Raw genomic sequence first — 24,186 nt, 5'->3', positions numbered from 1 at the left:
TGTGGTATAACCTGACACATTCTTAATTTTTTCAAGTTTTCCATATCTGAGTAGTTGAAATTTCTCCTCGTTGAACTTCATATTGTTTTGAGTGGCCCATTCGAAGATTTGATTGATGTCCACTTGGAGTGTCGCAGAGGCTTCGATGGAAGTCACTGCCATGGTGATCCGGGTGTCATCCACAAAGGAAGACACATAGCTATGGCTTACATCTCTGTCTATGTCAACAATGAAGATGAGGAATAGAATAGGAGCGAGTACTGTGCCTTGTGGAACAGCTTTTTACCCTGGCTGCCTGGAACTTTACTCTGTTTACTATTACTCTTTGTGTTCTATTTGTCAGGAAGTTCTAGATCCATCTACCAACTTTTCCCATTAATCCTCTATCCCGCATTTTGTGTGCTATTACACCATGGTCACACTTGTCGAAAGCTTTTGCAAAGTCTGTGTATACTACATCTGTATTTTATCCTCTACAGCATGCAGGACCTTGTCATAGTGGTCCAGTAGCTGGGACAGGCAGGAGAGACCTGCTCTAAACCCTTGTTGCCCTGGGTTGTGTAACTGATGGGTATTTAGGTGGTTGGTTATCTTGCTGCTTAGAACCCTCTCAAAGATTTTTATGATGTTGGATGTTAGTGCTATCGGTCTGTAGTTCTTTGCAATTGCTTTACTGCCACCTTTGTAGAGTGGGGCTATGTCTATTGTTTATAGTGTGTGTGGGATGACCCCTGTGTCCATGCTCCCTCTCCATAAAATGCTGAAGGGGTGCGATAAGGGCTTTTTGCAATTTTTGATGAACACGGAGTTCCACGAGTCTGGGTCTGGGGTAGATTACATGGACATGTCGTTAATTGCCTCTTCAAAATCTTGTGGAGTTATAATAACATCCGAGAGTTTTGAATATTTATTATTTGTTTACTTACACCTTAAACGTTGATCAGTCTTGTTTAGAAAACACGGCGATGGCAGGGTTCGATTCCCGGCGAGGGTAGAAACATTGGGCGTGTTCCTTTACACCGGTTTTCAATGTTCCCCATCAGTAAAATGTGTACCTGGGTGTTAGTAAACTGTTGTGGGTCACATCCTGGGACAAAACTGACATAATTTGCGGGAAATGCTCAGCATAACAAGCGGCTTTCTGCATAGTAGTATGTCAGTGGTGTCAGCTATGATCTGTATACCTTGTACATGTACTTGTAGCAAATATATATACATATATTATTATCTTATATTTTTTGAGTGCCTCATCTGATTGGCTTCGTCCATTCGCCTCATGAAACTTCTGAGTAGCTTTAAGTATAACATGCTGGGTTGTTAAAGAACTCTATTCTCTCTGAGATAATAAGTGAAGGTCACTACAGTCTGGACTGTGTATGGTCTAATTATCTACTTTTATTGAAGAAATTTGTATATTAGGTTCCTTGTGATAACCTGTGAATAATTCTTCTGGTCGGCTTAAAATTTCGTTGCTAAATTTTAACTGCATTAGAAGCCTACGTTGCTTCGTGTATTATACCTGTCCCGTTCACTAAGATCAAAATTTCTAGGGTTATGAAATACAGTATATTACTTACAGTTGCTCAGTGACTGAAATACATTAGGTTATCTTAGGTTTCAGGTCTTCACCGGGTAGAATAATATAATATTTTCCACACTCCAGGATCAGTTCTGCTGCGCTGGGAAGCCATGTTAACAATGCGTTCACTGGCTTGTACTACAGCACTTCTAGTGATGGTGCTGCTGCCTCTAACTCGTAAGTTATCACCTTTTATTATGTCTCCTTACTCTTTCTACATTCTTAGTTATAATGTTTTTGTTCTGTTTCATTATTTGATCTATTTAATTACTTTTTCTGTCCCTGATTTGATGCAAAATTTAAATTTCACTAAAATTGTTAACTTGCAATCGTTGAAATCAGATCTATTACTGGAGAATGACTTTTCCGATCGGTTTCAAACTTTTAACATTGTTAAGCATTTTTAAAATAAATCTTGCCAATAACTTTGACAATTAAGAAAATTGTTACCCTAGAGAATGCCTCTTCAGATGTACTTCAAATCTTAAATGCTATTGCATCTTAAATTGAAGTATTTATGTATTAATTTTTGGCTGTTTGATGGACAATTTTTCATTTTCGGCCAATTTTATCAAACTGAATTTTCTTAAAAAAATCAAAATCAAATATTATTCTTCTAGTATTGCAGAGAATTTGGAATTAATTACAAATGAAAAAAGTAAGCGACAAAAGTATAAATTCACTAATTTATGATAATTATAAGTTTAAATAAGAAAGGAGACTCTTCTAATTTTTTTTTCTCAACGAACAAATTTCTTCCTCAATTGTTTTTGTTTATTCCTCAAGTATGTGTTATTCGATCGGCTTCAAATTTTCACCACTGGTGTAATATATCTTGTGCAGGATTCCTGAGAGTGTTTACATATGTGGACGACCTGTGTACAACGTAGCTTAGTACAAACACTGAGTACTGAGAGTGTTTACATATGTGGACGACCTGTGTACAACGTAGCTTAGTACAAACACTGATTACTGAGAGTGTTTACATAAGAACATAAGAACGAAGGAACACTGCAGAAGGCCTACTGGCCCATGCGAGGCAGGTCCAAGTCTCCTACCGGCTTAAGCCAATGCACCCAACCTAGTCAGGTCAGGTCACATTGACTTAAGGGAGGAACACGGCAACCGACCTGTTAGCACAAGCTATCAGGTCAAACTCACACCCACCCACATCTACTCATGTATTTATCCAACCTATTTTTAAAGCTACACAACGTTCTGGCCTCTATAACGGTACTTGGGAGTTTGTTCCACTCATCCACAACTCTATTACCAAACCAGTACTTTCCTATATCCTTCCTGAATCTGAATTTTTCCAACTTAAAACCATTGCTGCGAGTCCTGTCTAGGTTAGATATTTTCAGCACACTATTCACATCCCCTTTATTTATTCCTGTCTTCCATTTATACACCTCAATCATATCCCCCCTAATTCTACGTCTTTCTAGAGAGTGCAGTTTCAGGGCCCTTAGTCTATCCTCATAGGGAAGGTTTCTGATACATGGGATCATCTTTGTCATCCTCCTTTGTACATTTTCCAGAGAATTTATATCCATTCTGTAATACGGTGACCAAAACTGTGCAGCATAATCTAAATGAGGCCTAACCAAGGATGTATAGAGTTGAAGAACAACCTGAGGACTCCTATTATTTATGCTTCTTGATATGAAGCCAAGGATTCTATTAGCTTTATTGCGAACACTTATGCACTGTTGTCTTGGTTTCAGATTACTGCTAACCAGAACTCCTAAATCTTTTTCGCAATCCGTAATATTAAGATCTACACTATTTAGTTTATATGTGGCATGGTTATTGTCCTGTCCAACATTTAGAACTTTGCATTTGTCTATATTAAACTGCATCTGCCACTTCTCCGACCACTGCATCAGTCTATTCAAATCTTCCTGGAGTGCTCGAATGTCCTCGTCAGAATGAATTCGACGGCCTATTTTGGTGTCATCGGCAAACTTGCCGATGTCGCTCTTTATGCCCTCATCTATGTCGTTTATGTAGATTGTGAACAGCAGGGGGCCCAACACTGACCCCTGTGGAACACCGCTCGTGACGCTTCCCCACTCTGATTTCTCCCCATTTATGCAAACTCTCTGCTGCCTATTTGTCAACCATGCCTCTATCCAGGAAAAAATTTCTCCTCCTATTCCATGTGCTTTAATTTTCCTCAATAGTCTCTGATGTGGGACCCTGTCAAAAGCCTTACTGAAGTCCATATACACAATATCATATTCATTACCATGATCTACCTCCTCAAATACCTTAGTGAAAAAAGTTAATAAATTCGTAAGGCAGGAACGCCCCTTTGTAAAACCATGCTGAGATTCGTTGATTAATTTATGCTTTTCAAGATGGCTACGAACTGCCTCGGCAATTATTGATTCCATAAATTTTCCCACTATGGAGGTTAGGCTTATTGGTCTATAGTTCGAAGCTAAGGACCTGTCACCTGTTTTGAAAATAGGTATCACATTTGCCATTTTCCACTTATCTGGCACCATGCCAGTTTGTAGTGATATGTTGAAAAGATTAGCCAAAGGTGTGCTAAGCTCCTCTTTACATTCCTTTAGAACCCTTGCATACAGTTCATCAGGGCCTGGGGATTTGTTAGGTTTTAATTTATCTATTTGCCTAAGGACCATGTCACTTGTGACCCTAATAGTGCACAGTTTATTCTCGTCCTGTTCTACATAATTTATCATTACTGGAATATCTCTGGTATCCTCCTGTGTAAAAACTGAGAGGAAGTATGTGTTAAAAATTCTACACATTTCCTTATCACTGTCAGTGAGCTGACCCGAGGAACTTTTGAGTGGGCCTATCTTGTCCCTGATCTTACTTCTGTATACCTGAAAGAATCCTTTTGGTTTAGTCTTCGATTCTTTTGCAACTTTAACCTCATAATCTCTTTTTGCTTTTCTAATTCCCTTTTTTAATTCTCTCTTTAACTGAATATATCGATTTCTTAATTGCCCCTCTCCTCTTTTGATTTGCCTATATATGCCTCTCTTTTGACCAATCAGATATTTTAATCTATTGTTCATCCATTTAGGATCATTTTTGTTTGATCTGATTTCCCTATTTGGAACATAATTTGACTGAGCAGCTAGAACTATGCCCTGGAAAGCATCATATCGGCAACCATCACCACCTACCTGACCCTTAGTCAGGTCATTCCAGTTCAGCCCACCTAAGTAATTTTTCAGTCCTATGAAATCAGCCAAGCGAAAGTCAGGGACGGAGACTTGATTGCCATTATTAGGGGAATTCCATGATATATTAAAACTGAGTGATTTGTGATCACTCTCCCCAAGCTCATCATTAACCTCAAGATTATTAATTAGTGTTTCCCTACTGGCAAGAACCAAGTCAAGGAGGTTATTTCCCCTAGTTGGCTCTGTCACAAACTGTTTTAAAAAACAATCCTGGATCGTATCAAGAAAGTCACCCGACTCTAAATTTCCTGTCAAATTGCTCCAGTCAATCTGTCTATAGTTGAAATCTCCCATTAGCACAACATTTTCGTATGTAGATGCCTTACGAATTTCGTCCCATAGAAGTTTACTGCACTCCCTATCAAGATTTGGGGCCCTGTAAATCACACCCAAAATTAGTTTTTCTCGGCCCTCGAGAAGCTGTAACCAAACAGATTCAGTGGCTGACGCTTCTAATTTAATATCTTGTCTAACACAACAATTTAAATTGTCTCTGACATACATCGCTACTCCACCACCTTTCCTGTTGACCCTGTCAGTGTGGAATAATTTATAGCCTTGTATGTGACATTCAGAGGGCATCTCTCTATCTTTCAGATTGAGCCAGGTCTCTGTTATAGCAATAATATCTATGTTTCCTGCACTTGCAATTAATCTTAGCTCATCTATCTTATTTCTAACACTCCTGCTATTAGTATAGTAAACCTTAAGGGAGCTAGTCCCTTGCTGCCCTCTGCTGTCCCCCTTTGTTTGCTGACCTGTTCTATTGTCTTTATTTATAACTTCATGCTGAATGCCTTTTATACATTTACTGTTTCCAACCCTTGAGTTGCAACCTGCTTGTTTCCCACACACACCCATACCACTATCTTCCATCAGTTTAAAATCATAGGCATTTCACCAATGGCCTTCTCAATCGAGTCTGCAAGTGCTACCACCCCTGACCCAGAGAGATGTACCCCATCCCTTGCATACATATCATGTTTGCCATAAAAGTTGTTCCAGTTGTCAATGAATGGGATTGCAAGTTCCTTGCAGTATCTGTCTAGCCAGCAATTTACACCAATTGCCCTAGACAACCATTCATTTCCTACTCCCCTTCTAGGCAAGATGCTACATATGATTGGGATCCCTCCCTTAGACTTAATGAAATCTATAGCTGACCTGTACTTATCTAGCAGCTCTTCTCTCCTACCCTTCCCAATATCATTTCCACCAGCACTGAGACAGATAATGGGCTTGTTCCCATTACCTGACATGATATTATCCAGCCTGTTGACAATGTCCCCAACACCAGCTCCAGGGAAGCACACTCTATCTCTCATCTTCTTATTCCTATTACAAAAAGCACGGTCAATATATCTTACCTGAGAGTCACCAACCACAAGAATGCGCTTACCTTCATTAGCAGGGGCAGTAGTACCCTTACCTTCACTGGCCACTGAAGTACATTCATCCTGGAGAACAGAGAAGCGATTTCCTACCTTCAGATCTTCACTCTTAACTTTCCTTATTCTGATGCGCCTCCCATTACTGTGAACAACTCGCCACTTGTAGCAGGTGCTGGGCTGCACCTCACTGCTGGTAGCCGTTGCTACCTCCCCAACTACAGCCTCCTTACAGAGAGAGACAGACTGCACATCACTGCTAGAAGTCTCATTCCCCACAACTCCAGCCACCTCACACTCTCTCCCAGACCCATTGAGGTGGACCTTCAGCCTCCTAATCTCCTCCTGGAGAAGCAAGACCTCCTCCTTCAACTCTCCAACCTCAGTTTTTAAAACACTGCAGAAGCAAGCCATGCTTTGTAACCGTCCACGCTAATCCCCAAAGCAGCTCAGGGTCTGTGACCTCACGTGACGACTGACCACTGACGACTGTTTACATATGTGGACGACCTGTGTACAACGTAGCTTAGTACAAACACTGATTACTGAGAGTGCTTACATGTGTGGACGGCCTGTGTACAACGTAGCTTAGTACAAACACTGATTACTGAGAGTGTTTACATGTGTGGACGACCTGTGTACAACGTTGCTTAGTACAAACACTGAGTACTGAGAGTGTTTACATATGTGGACGACCTGTGTACAACGTTGCTTAGTACAAACACTGAGTACTGAGAGTGTTTACATATGTGGACGACCTGTGTATAACGTAGCTTAGTACAAACACTGAGTACTGAGAGTGTTTACATGTGTGGACGACCTGTGTACAACGTTGCTTAGTACAAACACTGAGTACTGAGAGTGTTTACATGTGTGGACGACCTGTGTACAACGTAGCTTAGTACAAACACTGAGTACTGAGAGTGTTTACATGTGTGGACGACCTGTGTACAACGTAGCTTAGTACAAACACTGAGTACTGAGAGTGTTTACATGTGTGGACGACCTGTGTACAACGTAGCTTAGTACAAACACACTTTGATTCCTTGTTATTAGTTAAGAAACGTTCCTTTTAAGATAATTGAAATATTTAATGTAGTTTGCAGATGACATGTTTTCACTTAATTTAAAAATGAAAGAGTACTGTTTTACATTAGTGCATTTAATGATGATGGGCTTTTGATCCAAGGAACTGAGCTTCTCTTCCCTTGCTAGGATTGAATTTGAGCGACTTCCATTCAATAGATGCTATACGGCACCCACGGGTGTAACACTTTCCTCTGATTAATTTAAAACAACTTCGAGCATCACCAATCTTCAATGGTCGGTGCATGGCATGATACATGAAATTCTTCATTGGTTTAGGCACAGTGGAACCTCTGGTCACGAACGAAAATCGGTTCAAGACCAAAAAATTCGCCATTTTTTTTAATCTAGTCACGAACAAAAACAGCAGCGCCAATTTTTTCATTCTACACCATTTTTTTTTTCACATGCGCCAATTTTCCCCACTTCCTGTTGTTTGTGTACACCTAACTCTGTTATTTAAGTTTTTTTCTAATAAACTGTGCATTATTTTTTATAATTAAGGATTTTTCAAACTCTGATTATTTTTTCAGTGCTTAAAACTCTTAGGAGTCTTGCGATGTTAGTTTTATCTGTTCAAGGTTTTCTCAGGGTTATTCAAGGTTTTTTTATATTCAGTTTACTATTACACTTTACATTCTGTGGTATAATTAACAATTTTTGTGATTAAAAATAAAAAAAAAAATACATACAGTTCATAAGGGTATGGAACAGATTAATCATATTTACGTATAATCCAATGGGAAAATTAGGTTCGGGTCACGACCAAATCGGGTCACGACCAGAGTTTTGGAACGAATTATGATCATGACCAGAGATTCCACTGTATAGATATTATTTGATTTTGTTCAGTAACTGGAGAATTCATCTTCTGGTCGGCTTTAAACTCTTAGGAATGGTCAGTTTTAAACTGTTAGTACTGGTCAGTTTTACTCAAAGAAAACAATGTCTTGTTCCTAAGTTGTATAAGTTAGTGTGTAACAGTTTTATTCACATTAGTTTCTGTGTAATAATTGAACAATGTCTCTTCTGATGAGTAATAAATCACAATGTTCAACATCATAATATTTGTTCATTTTAGGTTTAATCAACATAATGTACATTTATGTGTCCATAACATCTATGTCCTCAAGACCATTGTTAAAAAATTTAGTTTAAGCTCACTAAGCTTGAATAAATTTATTTACTTACTTTCCTATTTACATTCTTGCTTATGTACTTCCTTAAAAACAATCTGTTCTTTATTGCTAAGAAATTTGGATTGATTTTCTTCTGTGTAGATCTCAGTCTGCTTTGTTGGAAATAGGAAAAAGTCCTGTTTTTCATCCTATGATTTCTGAGTGCCGCATCTGATTAGCATCAACCCTTCCATGCTGCTAGTTTGATAATACAACTTTTGAGCGACTTCAAGCTTAATATGTTTGTGTACTTTAGGATATGGGTCTTTTTTTTCGAAGGTTTAATTTAAATTTGGGCCTTGAATGTCCTAACTTAATTTTCCTAAAGAAGAAGTTTACCTATTAGTTTCCATGTAATAACTTGTGAATGTCTCTTCTGATTCCCCTGAAATCACGAAGATAAATATATAAATGTATTTTCTTCTTATGTCGCGTCACTCACTATATCATTCGTATGCACTGAGACACTGGATTACAGGGACGTCTTTCTCAGATCAAGAAACGATCAAAATATTTTTAATTCAGGAGAGATAATGATTCACCTGTTAAGTAATTATCCCTTTTTTGGTACAATAAATTTAAAAATATCTTTTCATAAGAGAAACATTATTCTTGTTCCCATACCATTACTGGTCAGAAAATTATCTGTCAGCGAATGTTGAATAATTTCACTGGATGTCCAGACATTTTATATATGTTGGTAGAATTACCAACAATATGTAAGGTAAAAGCATGCACGTGCAACTAATGTGACACTTTATTGTGGCAACGTTTCGCTCTCCAGGAGCTTTATTAAGCCCTTACAAACAACTCTTGGACACAGAGGGTATATATAGGATCAGAGTGAGGTGCAATACTAGTGGTAGTAGTAGTAGTAGTAGTAGTAGTGATATAAGTTGAAGCAGTAATAGAATGTGGTAGAACAATTAACTTGCACATAGTGTTCTCATTAGAATGAATTGGATGGCTTATTTTTCTGTCATCAGCAAATTTGCTTATGTCGCTATTTATTCCCTCATCTATGTCGTTTATGTAAATTGTGAACAACAACGGGCCCAACACTGACCCCTGAGGAACACCGCTTGTGACGTGCCCCCATTCTGATTTCTCCCCATTTATGCAAACTAGGAAAGGTTGGAGGGAGGGGGTAAAGGAGGTTTTGTGTGCGAGGGGCTTGGACTTCCAGCAGGCATGCGTGAGCATGTTTGATAGGAGTGAATGGAGACAAACGGTTTTTAATACTTGACGTGCTGTTGGAGTGTGAGCAAAGTAACATTTATGAAGGGGTTCAGGGAAACCGGCAGGCCGGACTTGAGTCCTGGAGATGGGAAGTACAGTGCCTGCATTCTGAAGGAGGGGCGTTAATGTTGCAGTTTAAAAACTGTAGTGTAAAGCACCCTTCTGGCAAGACAGTGATGGAGTGAATTATGGTGAAAGTTTTTCTTTTTCGGGTCACCCTGCCTTGGTGGGAATAGGCCAGTGTGATATGTGATAATATTATGCAAACTCTCTGCTGCCTATTTGTCATCCACGCCTCTAACAAGGAAAAAATTTCTCCTCCTATTCCGTGTGCCTTAAGTTTCCTCAATAGCCTCTGATGTGGAACTCTATCAAAAGCCTTACTAAAGTCTATATGCACAATATCATATTCATTACCATGATCTACCTCCTCAAGCACCTTAGTGAAAAATGGCGTTCCTTTCGTAAGACAGGACGCCCCTTTGTAAATCCGTGTTGAGATTCATTTATTAATCTGTGCCTATCAAGATGGCTACGAATTGCTTCGGCAATATTTGATTCTATAAATTTTCCCACTATGGAGGTAAGGCTTATTGGTCAATTGTTCGAAGCCAAGGACCTGTCACCTGCCTTGTAAATATGTATTACATTTGCCATTTTCCACTGATCAGGCGCTGTGCCAGCTTGTAGTGATATGTTAAAAAGATTAGCCAAAGGTATCTGGAGTTTATCTGGAGAGAGTTCCGGGGGTCAACGCCCCCGCGGCCCGGTCTGTGACCAGGCCTCCTTAGGTCAGTGTCCCAGGATGCGACCCACACCAGTCGACTAACACCCAGGTACCCATTTTACTGATGGGGAACATAGACAACAGGTGAAAGAAACACGTCCAATGTTTCTACTCTGGCTGGGAATCGAACCCAGGCCCTCACCGTGTGAAGCGAGAGCGTTAACCACCAGGCCACCAGAGCCTCCTAAGTTCCTCTTTACAGTCCTTTAACACCCTTGCAAACAGTTTATCAGGGCCTGGGGATCTGTTAGGTTTTAGTTTTTCTATTAGCTTTTCTTATTCCTTTCTCTATTTCTCTCTTTAATTTATTATGTTGATTTCTTAACTGCCCATCCCCTCTTTTGATACGCCAATATATGCCTCTCTTTTGACCAATGAGATGTTTTAATCTATTGTTCATCCATTTGAGATCATTTTTGTTAGATCTAATTTCCCTACTCGGAACAAAAGTTGTCTGGGCAGCTAGAACTATGCTCTGAAAAACGACATATTGGCAACCAAAATCACCTACCTGACCCATAGTCAGGACATCCTAGTTTAGCCCAACCAGGTAATTTTTCAGTCCCATAAAGTCGGCCAAGCAAAAGTCTGGGACAGAAATTTGATTGCAGTTATCTGGGTAATTCCATGATATATTGAAACTAAGTGATTTGTGGTCACTTTCCCCAAGCTCATCATTAACCTCAAGATTATTAATTATTGACTCTTTGTTGGCAAGAACCAAGTCAAGCCAATTGTTTCCTCTAGTTTGTTCTGCCACAACCTGCTCTTAAAAGCAATTCTGGTACCGTATCAAGAAAGTCACTAGACTCAAGATTTCCTGTCATATTGCTCCAATCAATTTGTCTAAAGTTAAAAATCTTCCATTATCAAACATTTTCATATATAGATGACTTATGAATTTCGTCCCATAACAGCTTACTGCCCTCCCTATCAAGGTTTGGGGGCCTATAAATCACATCCAAAATTAATTTGTCACGACCCTCTAGAAACTGTAGCCAAGCAAATTCTGTGTTCGATGTTTCTAATCTTATATCATGTCTAAGACAACAATTTAAATTTTCGCTGACAAACATCGCCACTCCACCACCCTTCCTGTTGACTTTGTCAGTGTGGAATAGTTTGTAACCCTGTATGGTGCATTCAGAAGGCATTTCTCTATCTTTCAGGTTGAACCAGGTCTCTGTTATGCCAATAATATCTATATTATCTACACTTGCAGGTAATCTTAGCTCATCTATCTTACACAATATACAAATAACCCACACATAGAAGAGAGGAGCTTACGACGACGTTTCGGTCAGACTTGGACCATCTATCTTATTTCTTAGACTCCTGCTATTTGTACAGTAAACCTTAAGGGAGCTAGTCACTCGTTGCCCTCTACTATCTCTCTTTGTTTGTTGATTAATTGATTATCCATTACTAGCAACTTTATTTTGAATATTGTCTTTTAATCATATCCCTGAGGTATCCCGGTAATAACTGTTGTTTTTAACCCTAATACTGCAGCCTGATTGTTTCCCTCAAACACCCATACCTCTATAATCTATCAGTTTAAATTCCTAGATAAGTCATCAATTACCCTCTCAATCGAATTGGCTAATGGAACCACTCCATCCCCAGAAAGATGAGCCCCATTCCTTGCATACATATCACGTTTGCCTTAGAATATGTCCCAGTTATCAAATAATTGGACTGCAAGTTCCTTGCAGTACCTGTCTAGCCAGCAATTTATACCAATTGCCCTAGACATCCATTCATTGCCCACTCCCTTTCTAGGCAAGATGCTACATATGACTGGGATCCCTCCCTTAGACCTAACTACTTCTAAGGCTGACCTGTACTTATCCAGCAGCTCCTCTCTCCTGCCCTTCCCAGTGTCATTACCCACAGCACCGAGACAGATAATGGGCTTTTTCCCATTACCTGACATAATATTATCCAACCTGCTGACTATGTCACCAGCACCAGCTCCAGGAAGGCACACCCTCTGTCTGACCTTTCTGTCTTTGTTACAAAAAGCACGGTCCATATATCTTACCTGAAAATCTCCTACTATTACCTTCGACCTCACTAACCACTGAAGTGCACTCGTCCTGGTGAACAGAGAATCGATTTCCTACCTTCACATCTTCTCTATTAACCCTCCTCATCTTCCTTCTTCCTGAGCTGTGAACCACTTGCCACTTAAAGCGGCTGCCCCTATCACTGTTAGTGACCATTTCCTCCTTACCAGCACTCTCCCCCAAACTCATCTAGGCGAAGCTTCAGCCTCCTATTTTCCTCCTGAAGAAGTAGAACCTCCTTCTCAACAATTTAACCTGAGCTTCTAAAACACTACAACAAGCCATGGTGCTTGGTAACACCCTACGCTAACTCCCAGAGCTTAAGCAGGTATGACCGCAGGTGACCACTGACCTCTGCTAGGTGCTTGTGAAGTATTGACAGAGTTCCTGGAGAGCAAAACGATGCCACAATAAAATGTCACATTAGTTGCACTTGTGTCTTTTTACTTTACAGACATTTTATATTTAGTTCATATAAGTACTTGTAGATAATATTCATCTTTGTCTGCTAATATATATCCTTTGCAGTAAATATTCACTTAAAATATTGATTAATGTTGGTGTATAGACCATTCTGATCAATTGCTATACTTTACAGAGTCGAGGTCTCACTGTTCACAATTTTGTGTCTTGGTTGTCGATCCTGTGTGTGGCACTGATGGTAATACCTACAGCAATTCTTGCTTCCTGGGACTTGCGGCTTGCGAGAACCCTCAACTTAATCTACGCATCGCCCATAAGGGCCCATGTCGTAAGCTTTGACACTTGTGTAGCTGTTTATATTTTAATGTTGATAAACGGATGAGCAGAGAGCACATGGTGGGTGATCAGTCAGCAAGGTAAAAAGAGACCAAATGAGAGAGTGGGTGAGATGTTATCAACAATTTTTGTTGAAAATAAGAAAAAGCTTTGGAGTGAGATTAATAAGTTGAGGAAGCCTAGTGGACAAATGGATTTGACAGTTAAAAATAGGAGAGAAGTGTTATTAAATGGAGAGTTAGAGGTATCGGGAAGATAGAGGAAATATTTTGAGAAATTGTTAAATTTTGATGAAGATAGGGAAGCTGTGATTTCGTGTATAGGGCAAGGAGGAATAACATCTTGTAGGAGTGAGGAAGAGCCAGATGTGAGTGAGGGGGAAGTTCGTGAGGCAGTAGGTAAAATGAAAGGGGGTAAGGCAGCCGGGATTGATGGGATGAAGATAGAAATGTTAAAAGCAGCTGGGGATATAATTTTGGAGTGGTTGGCGCTATTATTTAATAAATGTATGAAAGAGGGATTGGCAGAGAGCATGCATACTTTTTTGTATAATGGCAAAGGGGATAAAAGAGAGTGCAAAAAATATAGGGGAATAAGGCTGTAATAAAGTTGGTAGAATTACCGACAATATGTAAAGTAAAAGGACGCAAGTGCAACTAATGTGACATTTTCATTGTGGCAACGTTTCGCTCACCAGGAGTGTAACGGCTTGACAAAGCTCCTGGAGAGCGAAACGTTGCCACAATGGAAATAAGGCTGTTTAGTATACCTGGTAAAGTGTCTGGTAGAGTTGGATAGCAGATGAACAAGGAGGCTTTAGGAAAGGTGTGTGGACCAGGTGTTTACAGTGAAACGTATAGGTGAACAGAATTTAGATAAGGCAAAAGAGTTTTTTTGTGGCATTTATGGATTTGGAAAAGGCGCATGACAGGGTGGATAAGGGGGCAATGTGGCAGATGTTTCAGGTGAAGATTTTTTACGAGGATAGTAGAGTATGTAGGAAAGAGGGAGATTATTTCCCATTAAAAGTAGGCCTTAGACAAGGATGTGTGATGTCACCTTGGTTGTTCATTATAATTATAGATGGAGTTGTAAGAGAAGTGAATGTTCTGGTGAAGGCAAGAGCTGTGGGGTTAACAGATAAAGAATCTAATACAAAGTGGGAGTTGTCACAGTTGCTCTTTGCTGATGACGCTCTGCTTTTTGGAGATTCTGAAGAGAAGTTGCAGAGGTTAGTGGATGAGTTTGGTAGGGTATGTAAAAGAAGAAAATTAAAAGTGAATATAGGAAAGAGTAAGGTGATGAAGAAAACAAAAAAAAAATAGGCAATGGAAGATTGGATATCAGATTGAAGGGAGAGAGTATGGAGGAGGTGAATGTATTCAGATATTTAGGAGTGGACGTGTCAGCAGATGGGTCTATGAAGGATGAGGTGAATCATAGAATTGATGAGGGGAAAAAAGTAAGTGGTGCACTTAGGAGTCTGTGGAGACAAAGAACTTTGTCCAAGGAAGCAAAGAGGGAAATATATGAGAGTATAGTTATACCAACGCTCTTATATGGATGTGAAGCATGGGTGATGAATGTTGCAACAAGGAGAAGGCTGGAGGCAGTGGAGATGTCATATCTCAGGGTAATGTGTGGTGTGAATGCAATGCAGAGAAATCGTAGTTTAGAAATTAAGAGGAGGTGCAGGATTACTAAAACTATTATCCAGAGTGCTGAGGAGGGGTTGTTGAGGTGGTTCGGACATGTAAAGAGAATGGAACAAAATAGAATGACTTCGAGAGTGTATAAATCTGTAATGGAGGGAAGGCGGGGTAAGGGTCAGCATAGGAAAGGAGGTTTTGTGTGAGAGGGGCTTGGACTTCCAGAAAGCACGTGTGAGCGTTTTAGGAGATAATGGAAACAAATGATTTTTAGGACTTGACGTGCTGTTGGAGTGTGAGCAAGGTAACATGAAGGGATTCAGGGAAACTGGCAGGCCGGACTTGAGTCCTGGAGATGGGAAGAACAGTGTCTGCACTCTGAAGGAGGGGTGTTAATGTTGCAGTTTATAACTGTAGTGTGAGTGCACCTCTGGCAAGACACTGATGATAAAACAGTGATGATAAAAGGGTTTTTTTCTCAGGCCACCCTGCCTTGGTGGCCACCCTGCCTTGGTGGCCACCCTGCCTTGGGGCCACCCTGCCTTGGTGGCCTTCATGCTTTGGTGTCCACCCTGCCTTGGTGGCCACCCTGCCTTGGTGGCCACCCTGCCTTGGTGGCTACCCTGCCTTGGTGGCCACCCTGCCTTGGTGGCCACCCTGCCTTGGGGCCACCCTGCCTTGGTGGCCTTCATGCTTTGGTGTCCACCCTGCCTTGGTGGCCACCCTGCCTTGGTGGCCACCCTGCCTTGGTGGCTACCCTGCCTCGGTGGCCACCCTGCCTCGGTGGCCACCCTGCCTTGGTGGCTACCCTGCCTCGGTGGCCACCCTGCCTCGGTGGCCACCCTGCCTCGGTGGCCACCCTGCCTCGGTGGCCACCCTGCCTTGGTGGGAGACTGCCGATGTGTTAATAAAATAAATTCCCCTGTCAGTATATTCACATTAAACGCAAGTTTAAAAAAAAATAAGGCTGAACAAGACTTTTAAAGTTGCTAATGATTTACAAACTAATCGGAAAGTTATTTTCAAGTTTCTTGAACTAAAGTTAGAAAAATGTTAGATCCTCTTAAAACTAATTCTGGACACCTTACAAACAATAAGAAACAAATATGTTGTTTTTAACAATTATTTCTAGTCAATATTTACACAAAAAAAATAATTGATATCCAGCTAATTATTATAGTGGGCCTGAAGAAAATAAATTATGTAATATGACAATTATTAGGAATATGATAATCAAACAGCTTGACCTATTTAAGCTAAATAAGTTTCCGGCACTGATTATTTTTTTATGGGTTCATAAAGAGTGCAAAATAGAACTAACGAAGTATTAACTAACATATTAAATATAACTCTTCAGATAGTAGTAGAGTACATGATCAAAATGGGTAATGTAATTCCTATTTTTAAAACAGTCATTGACGTCATATTACGTCCCAGTAAGCCAGACTTCAGTTGAAAGCAAATTATTAAAGTCATTTACGGCTGTTATTATAAAAATTCACCATGATGATTGTCTTTCATGACATTCTGCATGAATTCACGAATTTACTAATTAACAGTAAATCACAGAACAACATAAGAAAGAAGGAACATTGCACCAGGCCTACTGACCCATGCGGAGCAGGTCCATGTCTTTCCCCCAGATTAGACCAATGACCCACCCAATCTGGTCACTTCCACTTAAGGAAAGAGCATGGCATCAGACCTAGTAGCACAAGCTAGTCAGGTCCAACTCACACCCACCCACATCCACTCATGCATTTATCTAACCTATTTTGAAAACTGCACTGAGTTTTAGCCTCTATAACTGTACTCGGGAGTTTGGTTTAGAAAGACACGTAAGCAAACACTATAACATATTTATTAGAAAACGTTTCGGTCCTTGGACCTTGATCAAGGTCCCAGGACCGAAACGATTTCTAATATGTTCATCCACAACTCTATTACCAAACCAATGCTTTCCTATATCCTTCATGAATCTGAATTTTTCCAACTTGAAACCATTGCTGCGAGTCCTGTCTTGGCTGGAAATTTTCAGCACACTACTTAAATTCCCTTTATTTATTCCTGTTTTCCATTTATACACCTCGATTATATCCCCCCTAATTTTGCACCTTTCGAGAGAATGCAGATTCAGGGCATTCAGTCCTGAATCTGGGAAGATTTCTGATACATGGGATCAACTTTGTCATCCTCCTCTGAACGTTTTCCAGAGCATTTACATCCATTCTGTAATACGGTGACCAGAACTGAGCAACAGTCTAAATGAGGCCTAGCCAAGGATATATAGAGTTGAAGAACAACCTGAGGACTTCTATTATTTATACTTCTACATATGAAGCTAAGAATTCTGTTAGCTTTATTGCGAACACTAATGCACTGTTGTCTTGGTTTTAGATTACTGCTAACCAGAACTCCTAAATTCTTTTCGCAATCAGTAGAATTAATATCTACATTATTTAGTTAGGACGTCGCATGCTTATTTTCCTGTTCATCATATAGAACTTTTCATTTGTCTATATTAAACTGCATCTGCCACTTCTCCGACCATTGCATCAGTGTATTCAAATCATCCTGGGGTGCTCTAGTGTCCTCATTAGAATGAATCGGATGGCCTATTTTCCAGTCATCAGCAAATTTACTTAAGTCGCTATTTATTCCCTCATCTACGTCGTTTATGTAAATTGCGAACAACAACGGGCCCAACACTGACCCCTGCTGAACCCCGCTTGTGACGTGCCCCCATTCTGATTTCTCCCCATTTATGCAAACTCTCTGCTGCCTATTTCTCAACCATGCCTCAATCCAGGGAAAAAATTCTCCTCCTATTCCGTGTGCCTTAAGTTTTCTCAATAGCCTCTGATGTGAAACTCTATCGAAAGCCTAACTGAAGTCCATATACACAATATCATTTCATTATCATGATCTACCTCCTCGAAAACCTCAGAGAAAAAAGTTAGTAAATTCGTAAGACAGGAACGCTCCTTTGTAAAACCCTGTTGAGATTCATTAATCAATCTGTGCCTATCAAGATGGAATTGATTCGGCAATCATTGATTCCATATACTTTCTCACAATGGAGGTAAGGCTTATTGGTCAATAGTTCGAAGCTAAGGACATGTTACCTGTCTTGTAAATAGGTATTACATTTGCCATTTTCCACTTATCAGGCACAATGCCAGTTTGTAGTGATATGTTAAAAAGATTAGTCAAAGGTATGATAAGTTCCTCTTTACATTCCTTTAACACCCTTGCAAACAGTTCATTAGGACCTGGAGATTTGTTAGGTTTTAGTTTTTCTATTTGTCTGAGGACCATGTCACTAGTTACCGCAATCGTGCATAGTTTGCTATCGTCCTGTTCTACATAATCTATTATTTCAGGAATATTGCTAGTATTTTCCTGGGTAAAAACTGAGAGGAACTAAGTATTGAAAATTTCACACATATCTTTATCACTGTCAGTGATGTGACCTAGGTTACTCTTAAGTGGGCCTATCTTATCCTTAATCTTACTTCTGTATACCTGAAAAAACCCTTTTGGGTTAGTCATCGAATCCCTTGAGACCTTAGCCTCATAATCCCTTTTTGCTTTTCTTATTCTTTTCTTTATTTCTCTCTTTAACTGAATATATTGATTTCTTAACTGCCCATCTCCTCTTTTGATACGCCTATATATGCCTCTCTTTTGACCAATGAGATGTTTTAATCTATTGTTCAACCATTTGTGATCATTTTTGTTAGATCTAATTTCCCTACTCGGAACAAAAGTTGTCTGGGCACCTAAAACTATGCTCTACAAAACGTCATATTGGCAACTAAGATCACCTATCTGACCCATAGTCAGGACATCCCAATTTAGCCCAACCAGGTAATTTTTCAGTCCCGTGAAGTCGACCAAGCGAAAATCTAAGACAGATTTGATTGCAGTTACCTGGGTAATTCCATGATATATTGAAACTAAGTGATTTGTGGTCACTTTCCCCAAGCTCACCATTAACCTCAAGATTATTAATTAGTGACTCTTTGTTGGCAAGAACTAAGTCAAGCAGTTTGTTTCCTCTAGTTGGTTATGTCACAAACTGTTCTAAAAAGCAATCCTGAAAGTCACTAGACTCAATCCTTCCTGAAAGTCACTAGACTCAAGATTTCCTGTCATATTGTTCCAATCAATTTGTCTAAAGTTAAAGTCTACTAACACAACATTTTCATATCTAGATGCCTTATAAATTTCGTCCCATAACAGCATACTGCCCTCCCTATCAAGGTTTTGGGGCATATAAATCACACCCAAAATCAATTTGTCACGACCATAGAGAAACTGTAGCCAAACAAATTCTGTGTTCGATGTTTCTAATCTTATATCATGTCTAAGACAACAATTAAAATTTTCGCTGACATATATATGACCACACCACCACCCTTCCTGCTGACCCTATCAGTGTGGAATAGTTTATAACCCTGTATGTTGCATACAGAAGGCATTTCTCAATCTTTCTGGTTGAACCAGGTCTCTGTTATACCCACACTTGTAAGTAATCTTAGCTCATCTATCTTATTTCTTAGACTCCTACTATTTGTATAGTAAACCTTAAGGGAGTTAGTCACTCGTTGCCCTCTACTATCTCTCTTTGTTTGTTGATCAATTGATTTGCCATTACTAGCAACTTTATGTTGAATATTGTCTTTTAAACATATCCCTGAGGTATCCCGTTAATAACTGCTGTTTTTAACCCTACTACTGCAGCCTGATTGTTTCCCACAAACACCCATACCTCTATAATCTATCAGTTTAAATTCCTAGACAAGTCATCAATTACCCTCTCAGTCGAATTGGCTAATGGAACCACTCAATCTCCAGAGAGATGAACCCCATCCATTGCAAACATATCACATTTACCAAAGAATAGGTCCCAGTTATCAATGAATGGGATTGCAAGTTCCTTGCAGTACCTGTCTAGCCAGCAGTTTATACCAATTGCCCTAGACATTCATTCACTGCCCACTCCCTTTCTAGGCAAGATGCTACATATGACTGGGATCCCTCCCTTAGACCTAACTACTTCTATGGCTGACCTGCACTTATCCAGCAGCACCTGTCTCCTGCACTTGATCATAATAATGCAATTAAATGGTATATTGTACCTGTAAGATGAAGAATTAGACACATGTGCAACATCTGATTATCTTTACACACATGTTGCATATGTTTAAGTCATAAAAATAATGAATACATAATTAATTTTTTGAATTTCAGTTAAAGTCCCAGATTTTCGTTCGGCCGATTATGATGAAATTAGTGAACATGTGTCTAGCCTTGACTGGGGATAATGTGTGTAGGATTCGAACCTGCTCACTCTGTATCACAGTACGCAGTACTTTAGCCACACAGGCAGATCACAGAATATGTATCAGCTCCTAAACGAAGCTAGACTATAACTCCCATATCCCGGAGCACCTGACTCAAAAGTTATTACTATTATCATTATTACATTTATAAAGCAATAAACCCGTATGAGTCATACAACGTCTTGGAAATGTGAGGTAATTTAATTTGTTTAAATACATAGGCGGATGGTTTCAGTTCTCTGCATTGAAGACTATTCACCAGTATCAAAGACCATTCACCAGCACCAAAGACCATTCACCAGCATCAAAGACCATTCACCAGCACCAAAGACCATTCACCAGGATCAAAGACCATTCACCAGTATCAAACACCATTCACCAGTATCAAAGACCATTCACCAGCATCAAAGACCTTTCACTAGAATCAAAGTCCATTCACCAGTATCAAAGACCATTCACCAGCATCAAAGACCTTTCACTAGAATCAAAGACCATTCGCCAGTATCAAAGACCATTCACCAGCATCAAAGACCACTCACCAGTGTCAAAGACCCTTCACCAGCATGAAATATCAATCACCAGCGTCAAAGACCATTCACCAGCATCAAAGACCCTTCACCGGCATCAAAGACCATTCACCAGCATCAAAGGCCATTTGCCAGTATCAAAGACCATTCACCAGTATCAAAGACCATTCACCAGCATCAAAACCTTTCACTAGCATCAAAGACCATTCCCCAGCATCAAAGACCTTTCACTAGCATCAAAGACCATTCACCAGTATCAAAGACCATTCACCAGTATCGAAGAACATTCACATGTATCAAAGACCATTCACCAGTATCGAAGAACATTCACTTGTATCAAAGACCATTCACCAGTATCGAAGAACATTCACTTGTATCAAAGACCATTCACCAGTATCAAAGATCATTCACTAGCATCAAATACCATTCACCAGAATCAAAGACCATTCACCAGTATCGAAGAACATTCACATGTATCAAAGACCATTCACCATCATCAAAGACCATTCACCATCATCAAAGTACTTCCTTTGAAGGGCAGTTTAAAAAAAGATGCTGAGGACATCATTAAGCAGTTTACACAATGTTCAGTAGTCACAGCAGTATTCATAATCTTCTATCATGGTTGGTGTTACACAGGCAGATGTTTATATATTACCAAGGTATCAGTAATTTCCAGTATTCCTTTGTTTTTTTACATAATTTATTTCATGCTAATAAACAAAGGTATCATTTATGAAAATGTTATAACCCTGCACTCTAGACATGAGTCCTGGAAGTGCGAGGTACAGTATTGTGGGAACACTGTACTCCGGACATGAGTCCTGGAAGTGCGAGATACAGTATTGTGGGAACACTGTATTCCAGACATGAGTCCTGGAAGTGCGAGGTACAGTATTGTGGGAACACTGTACTCTGGACATGAGTACTAGAAGGGCGAAATGCAGTATTGTGGGAACCCTGTACTCCGGACATGAGTTCTGGAAGTGCAAAGTACAGTATTGTGGGAACCCTGTACTCGTGACATGAGTCCTGGAAGTGTGAGATACAGTATTGTGGGAACCCTGTACTCCGGACATGAGTCCTGGAAGTGCAAGGTACATTATTGTGGGAGCCCCGTTCTCCGGACATGAGTCCTGGAAGTGCGAGATACAGTATTGTGGGAACCCTGTACTCATTACACGAATCCTGTAAGTGCGAGATATAGTATTGGTTGAACTCTGTACTCCAGACATGAGTCCTGGAAGTGCCAGGTACAGTACTTTGGGAACCCTGTACTCCGGACATGAGTCATGGAAGTGCGAGGTACGGTATTGTGGGAATCCTGTACTCCGTACATGAGACCTGGAAGTGTGAGGTACAGTATTGTGGGAACCCTGTACTCAGTACATGAGTCCTGGAAGTGTGAGGTACAGTACTGTGGGAACCCTGTACTCCGGACATGAGTCCTGGAAGTGCGAGGTACAATAATGTGGGAACACTGTACTCCGTACATGAATCCTGGAATTGCGAGGTATAGTATTGCAGGAACCTTGTACTCCGGACATGAGTCCTGGAAGTGAGGAGTACAGTGCCTACACTCTGAGGAAGAGTGTTGATGATGATGATGCAGTTCAGAGGCTCAACTGAACTGTTATGTCAACACTTTCTGACAAGACAGAGATTTAATGTGTTTCCTTCTGTGGATCAGTCTTCATCAGTGGGAGACCGACGGGTTTGTTAAAAACTAAAAGCTTGAAACCGTTCATTAACACTTTCAGACGACTTTTAAGCACTATTAATTTCAATAAACTTTTTTAAATACGGTATTAATATACAAAAATTTTCACAGGCTGAGACCAGAAGTTTCCCACCTATGTCTAACTGGTCAAGATGATTTATATGTGAGAGGAATCAAGGCGGCCAAGACAACTCTCACACACATCTGTGTCTCCATGTGTTGAAGACTAGTTAACAACCCTCCTTGTGTTGATCATGTGTTAACTCTGCTGTGTTAACTCTGCTGTGTTAACTCTGCTGTGTTAACTCTGCTGTGTTAACTCTGCTGTGTTAACTCTGCTGTGTTAACACTCCTGTGTTAACTCTGCTGTGTTAACTCTGCAGTGTTAACTCTGCTGTGTTAACTCTGCTGTGTTAACTCTGCTGTGTTAACTCTGCTGTGTTAACTCTGCTGTGTTAACTCTGCTGTGTTAACTCTGCAGTGTTAACTCTGCTGTGTTAACTCTGCTGTGTTAACTCTGCTGTGTTAACTCTGCTGTGTTAACTCTGCTGTGTTAACTCTGCTGTGTTAACTCTCCTGTGTTAACTCTCCTGTGTTAACTCTCCTGTGTTAACTCTCCTGTGTTAACTCTGCTGTGTTAACTCTGCTGTGTTAACTCTGCTGTGTTAACTCTGCTGTGTTAACTCTGCTGTGTTAACTCTGCTGTGTTAACTGCTGTGTTAACTCTGCTGTGTTAACACTGCTGTGTTAACTCTGCTGTGTTAACTCTGCTGTGTTAACTCTGCTGTGTTAACTCTGCTACAATATTGGTAAATAAGTCACAATGAAAATTTTACAAATAAAGACTGAACTGCAATTTTATTTATTTAATTAGATTCCTTTGCTTGTGCACACGTATGTACTCACGCACGCCTGAGCACACGCATGTACTCACGCACGCCTGAGCACACGTATGTACTCACGCACGCCTGAGCACACGTATGTACTCACGCACGCCTGAGCACACGTATGTACTCACGCACGCCTGAGCACACGCATGTACTCACGCACGCCTGAGCACACGCATGTACTCACGCACGCCTGAGCACACGTATGTACTCACGCACGCCTGAGCACACGTATGTACTCACGCACGCCTGAGCACACGTATGTACTCACGCACGCCTGAGCACACGCATGTACTCACGCACGCCTGAGCACACGCATGTACTCACGCACGCCTGAGCACACGTATGTACTCACGCACGCCTGAGCACACGTATGTACTCACGCACGCCTGAGCACACGTATGTACTCACGCACGCCTGTGCACACGTATGTACTCACGCACGCCTGAGCACACACATGTACTCACGCACGCCTGAGCACACGTATGTACTCACGCACGCCTGAGCACACGTATGTACTCACGCACGCCTGAGCACACGTATGTACTCACGCACGCCTGAGCACACGTATGTACTCACGCACACCTGAGCACACGTATGTACTCACGCACGCCTGAGCACACGTATGTACTCACGCACGCCTGAGCACACGTATGTACTCACGCACGCCTGAGCAAACGTATGTACTCACGCACGCCTGAGCACACGTATCTACTCACGCACACCTGACCACACGTATGTAC

General features: G+C 40.6%; 1 protein-coding gene across 1 annotated transcript in view; it reads left to right on the top strand.

Moving 5' to 3' along the window:
* The window catches only part of LOC138851085 (PI-actitoxin-Avd5a-like), a 29,001-nt gene extending 5,595 nt beyond the window's left edge, over positions 1–23,406 (top strand). Inside the window, exons 2-4 of the mRNA XM_070079518.1 lie at positions 1,664–1,756; positions 13,152–13,304; positions 22,668–23,406. Of these exons, the coding sequence (XP_069935619.1) occupies positions 1,690–1,756; positions 13,152–13,304; positions 22,668–22,672 (225 nt within the window). The 5' untranslated portion in view covers positions 1,664–1,689 and the 3' untranslated portion in view covers positions 22,673–23,406. The remainder of the gene's footprint in view (positions 1–1,663; positions 1,757–13,151; positions 13,305–22,667) is intronic.
* The last annotated feature ends 780 nt before the right edge of the window (positions 23,407–24,186 follow it).

This window comes from Cherax quadricarinatus, chromosome 99 (genome assembly GCF_038502225.1).
Source record: "Cherax quadricarinatus isolate ZL_2023a chromosome 99, ASM3850222v1, whole genome shotgun sequence".
NCBI classification, from domain to species: Eukaryota; Metazoa; Arthropoda; class Malacostraca; order Decapoda; family Parastacidae; genus Cherax; species Cherax quadricarinatus.
The sequence above is the reverse complement of the archived record's forward strand: the minus strand, read 5'-3'. Positions and strand labels throughout refer to the sequence as shown.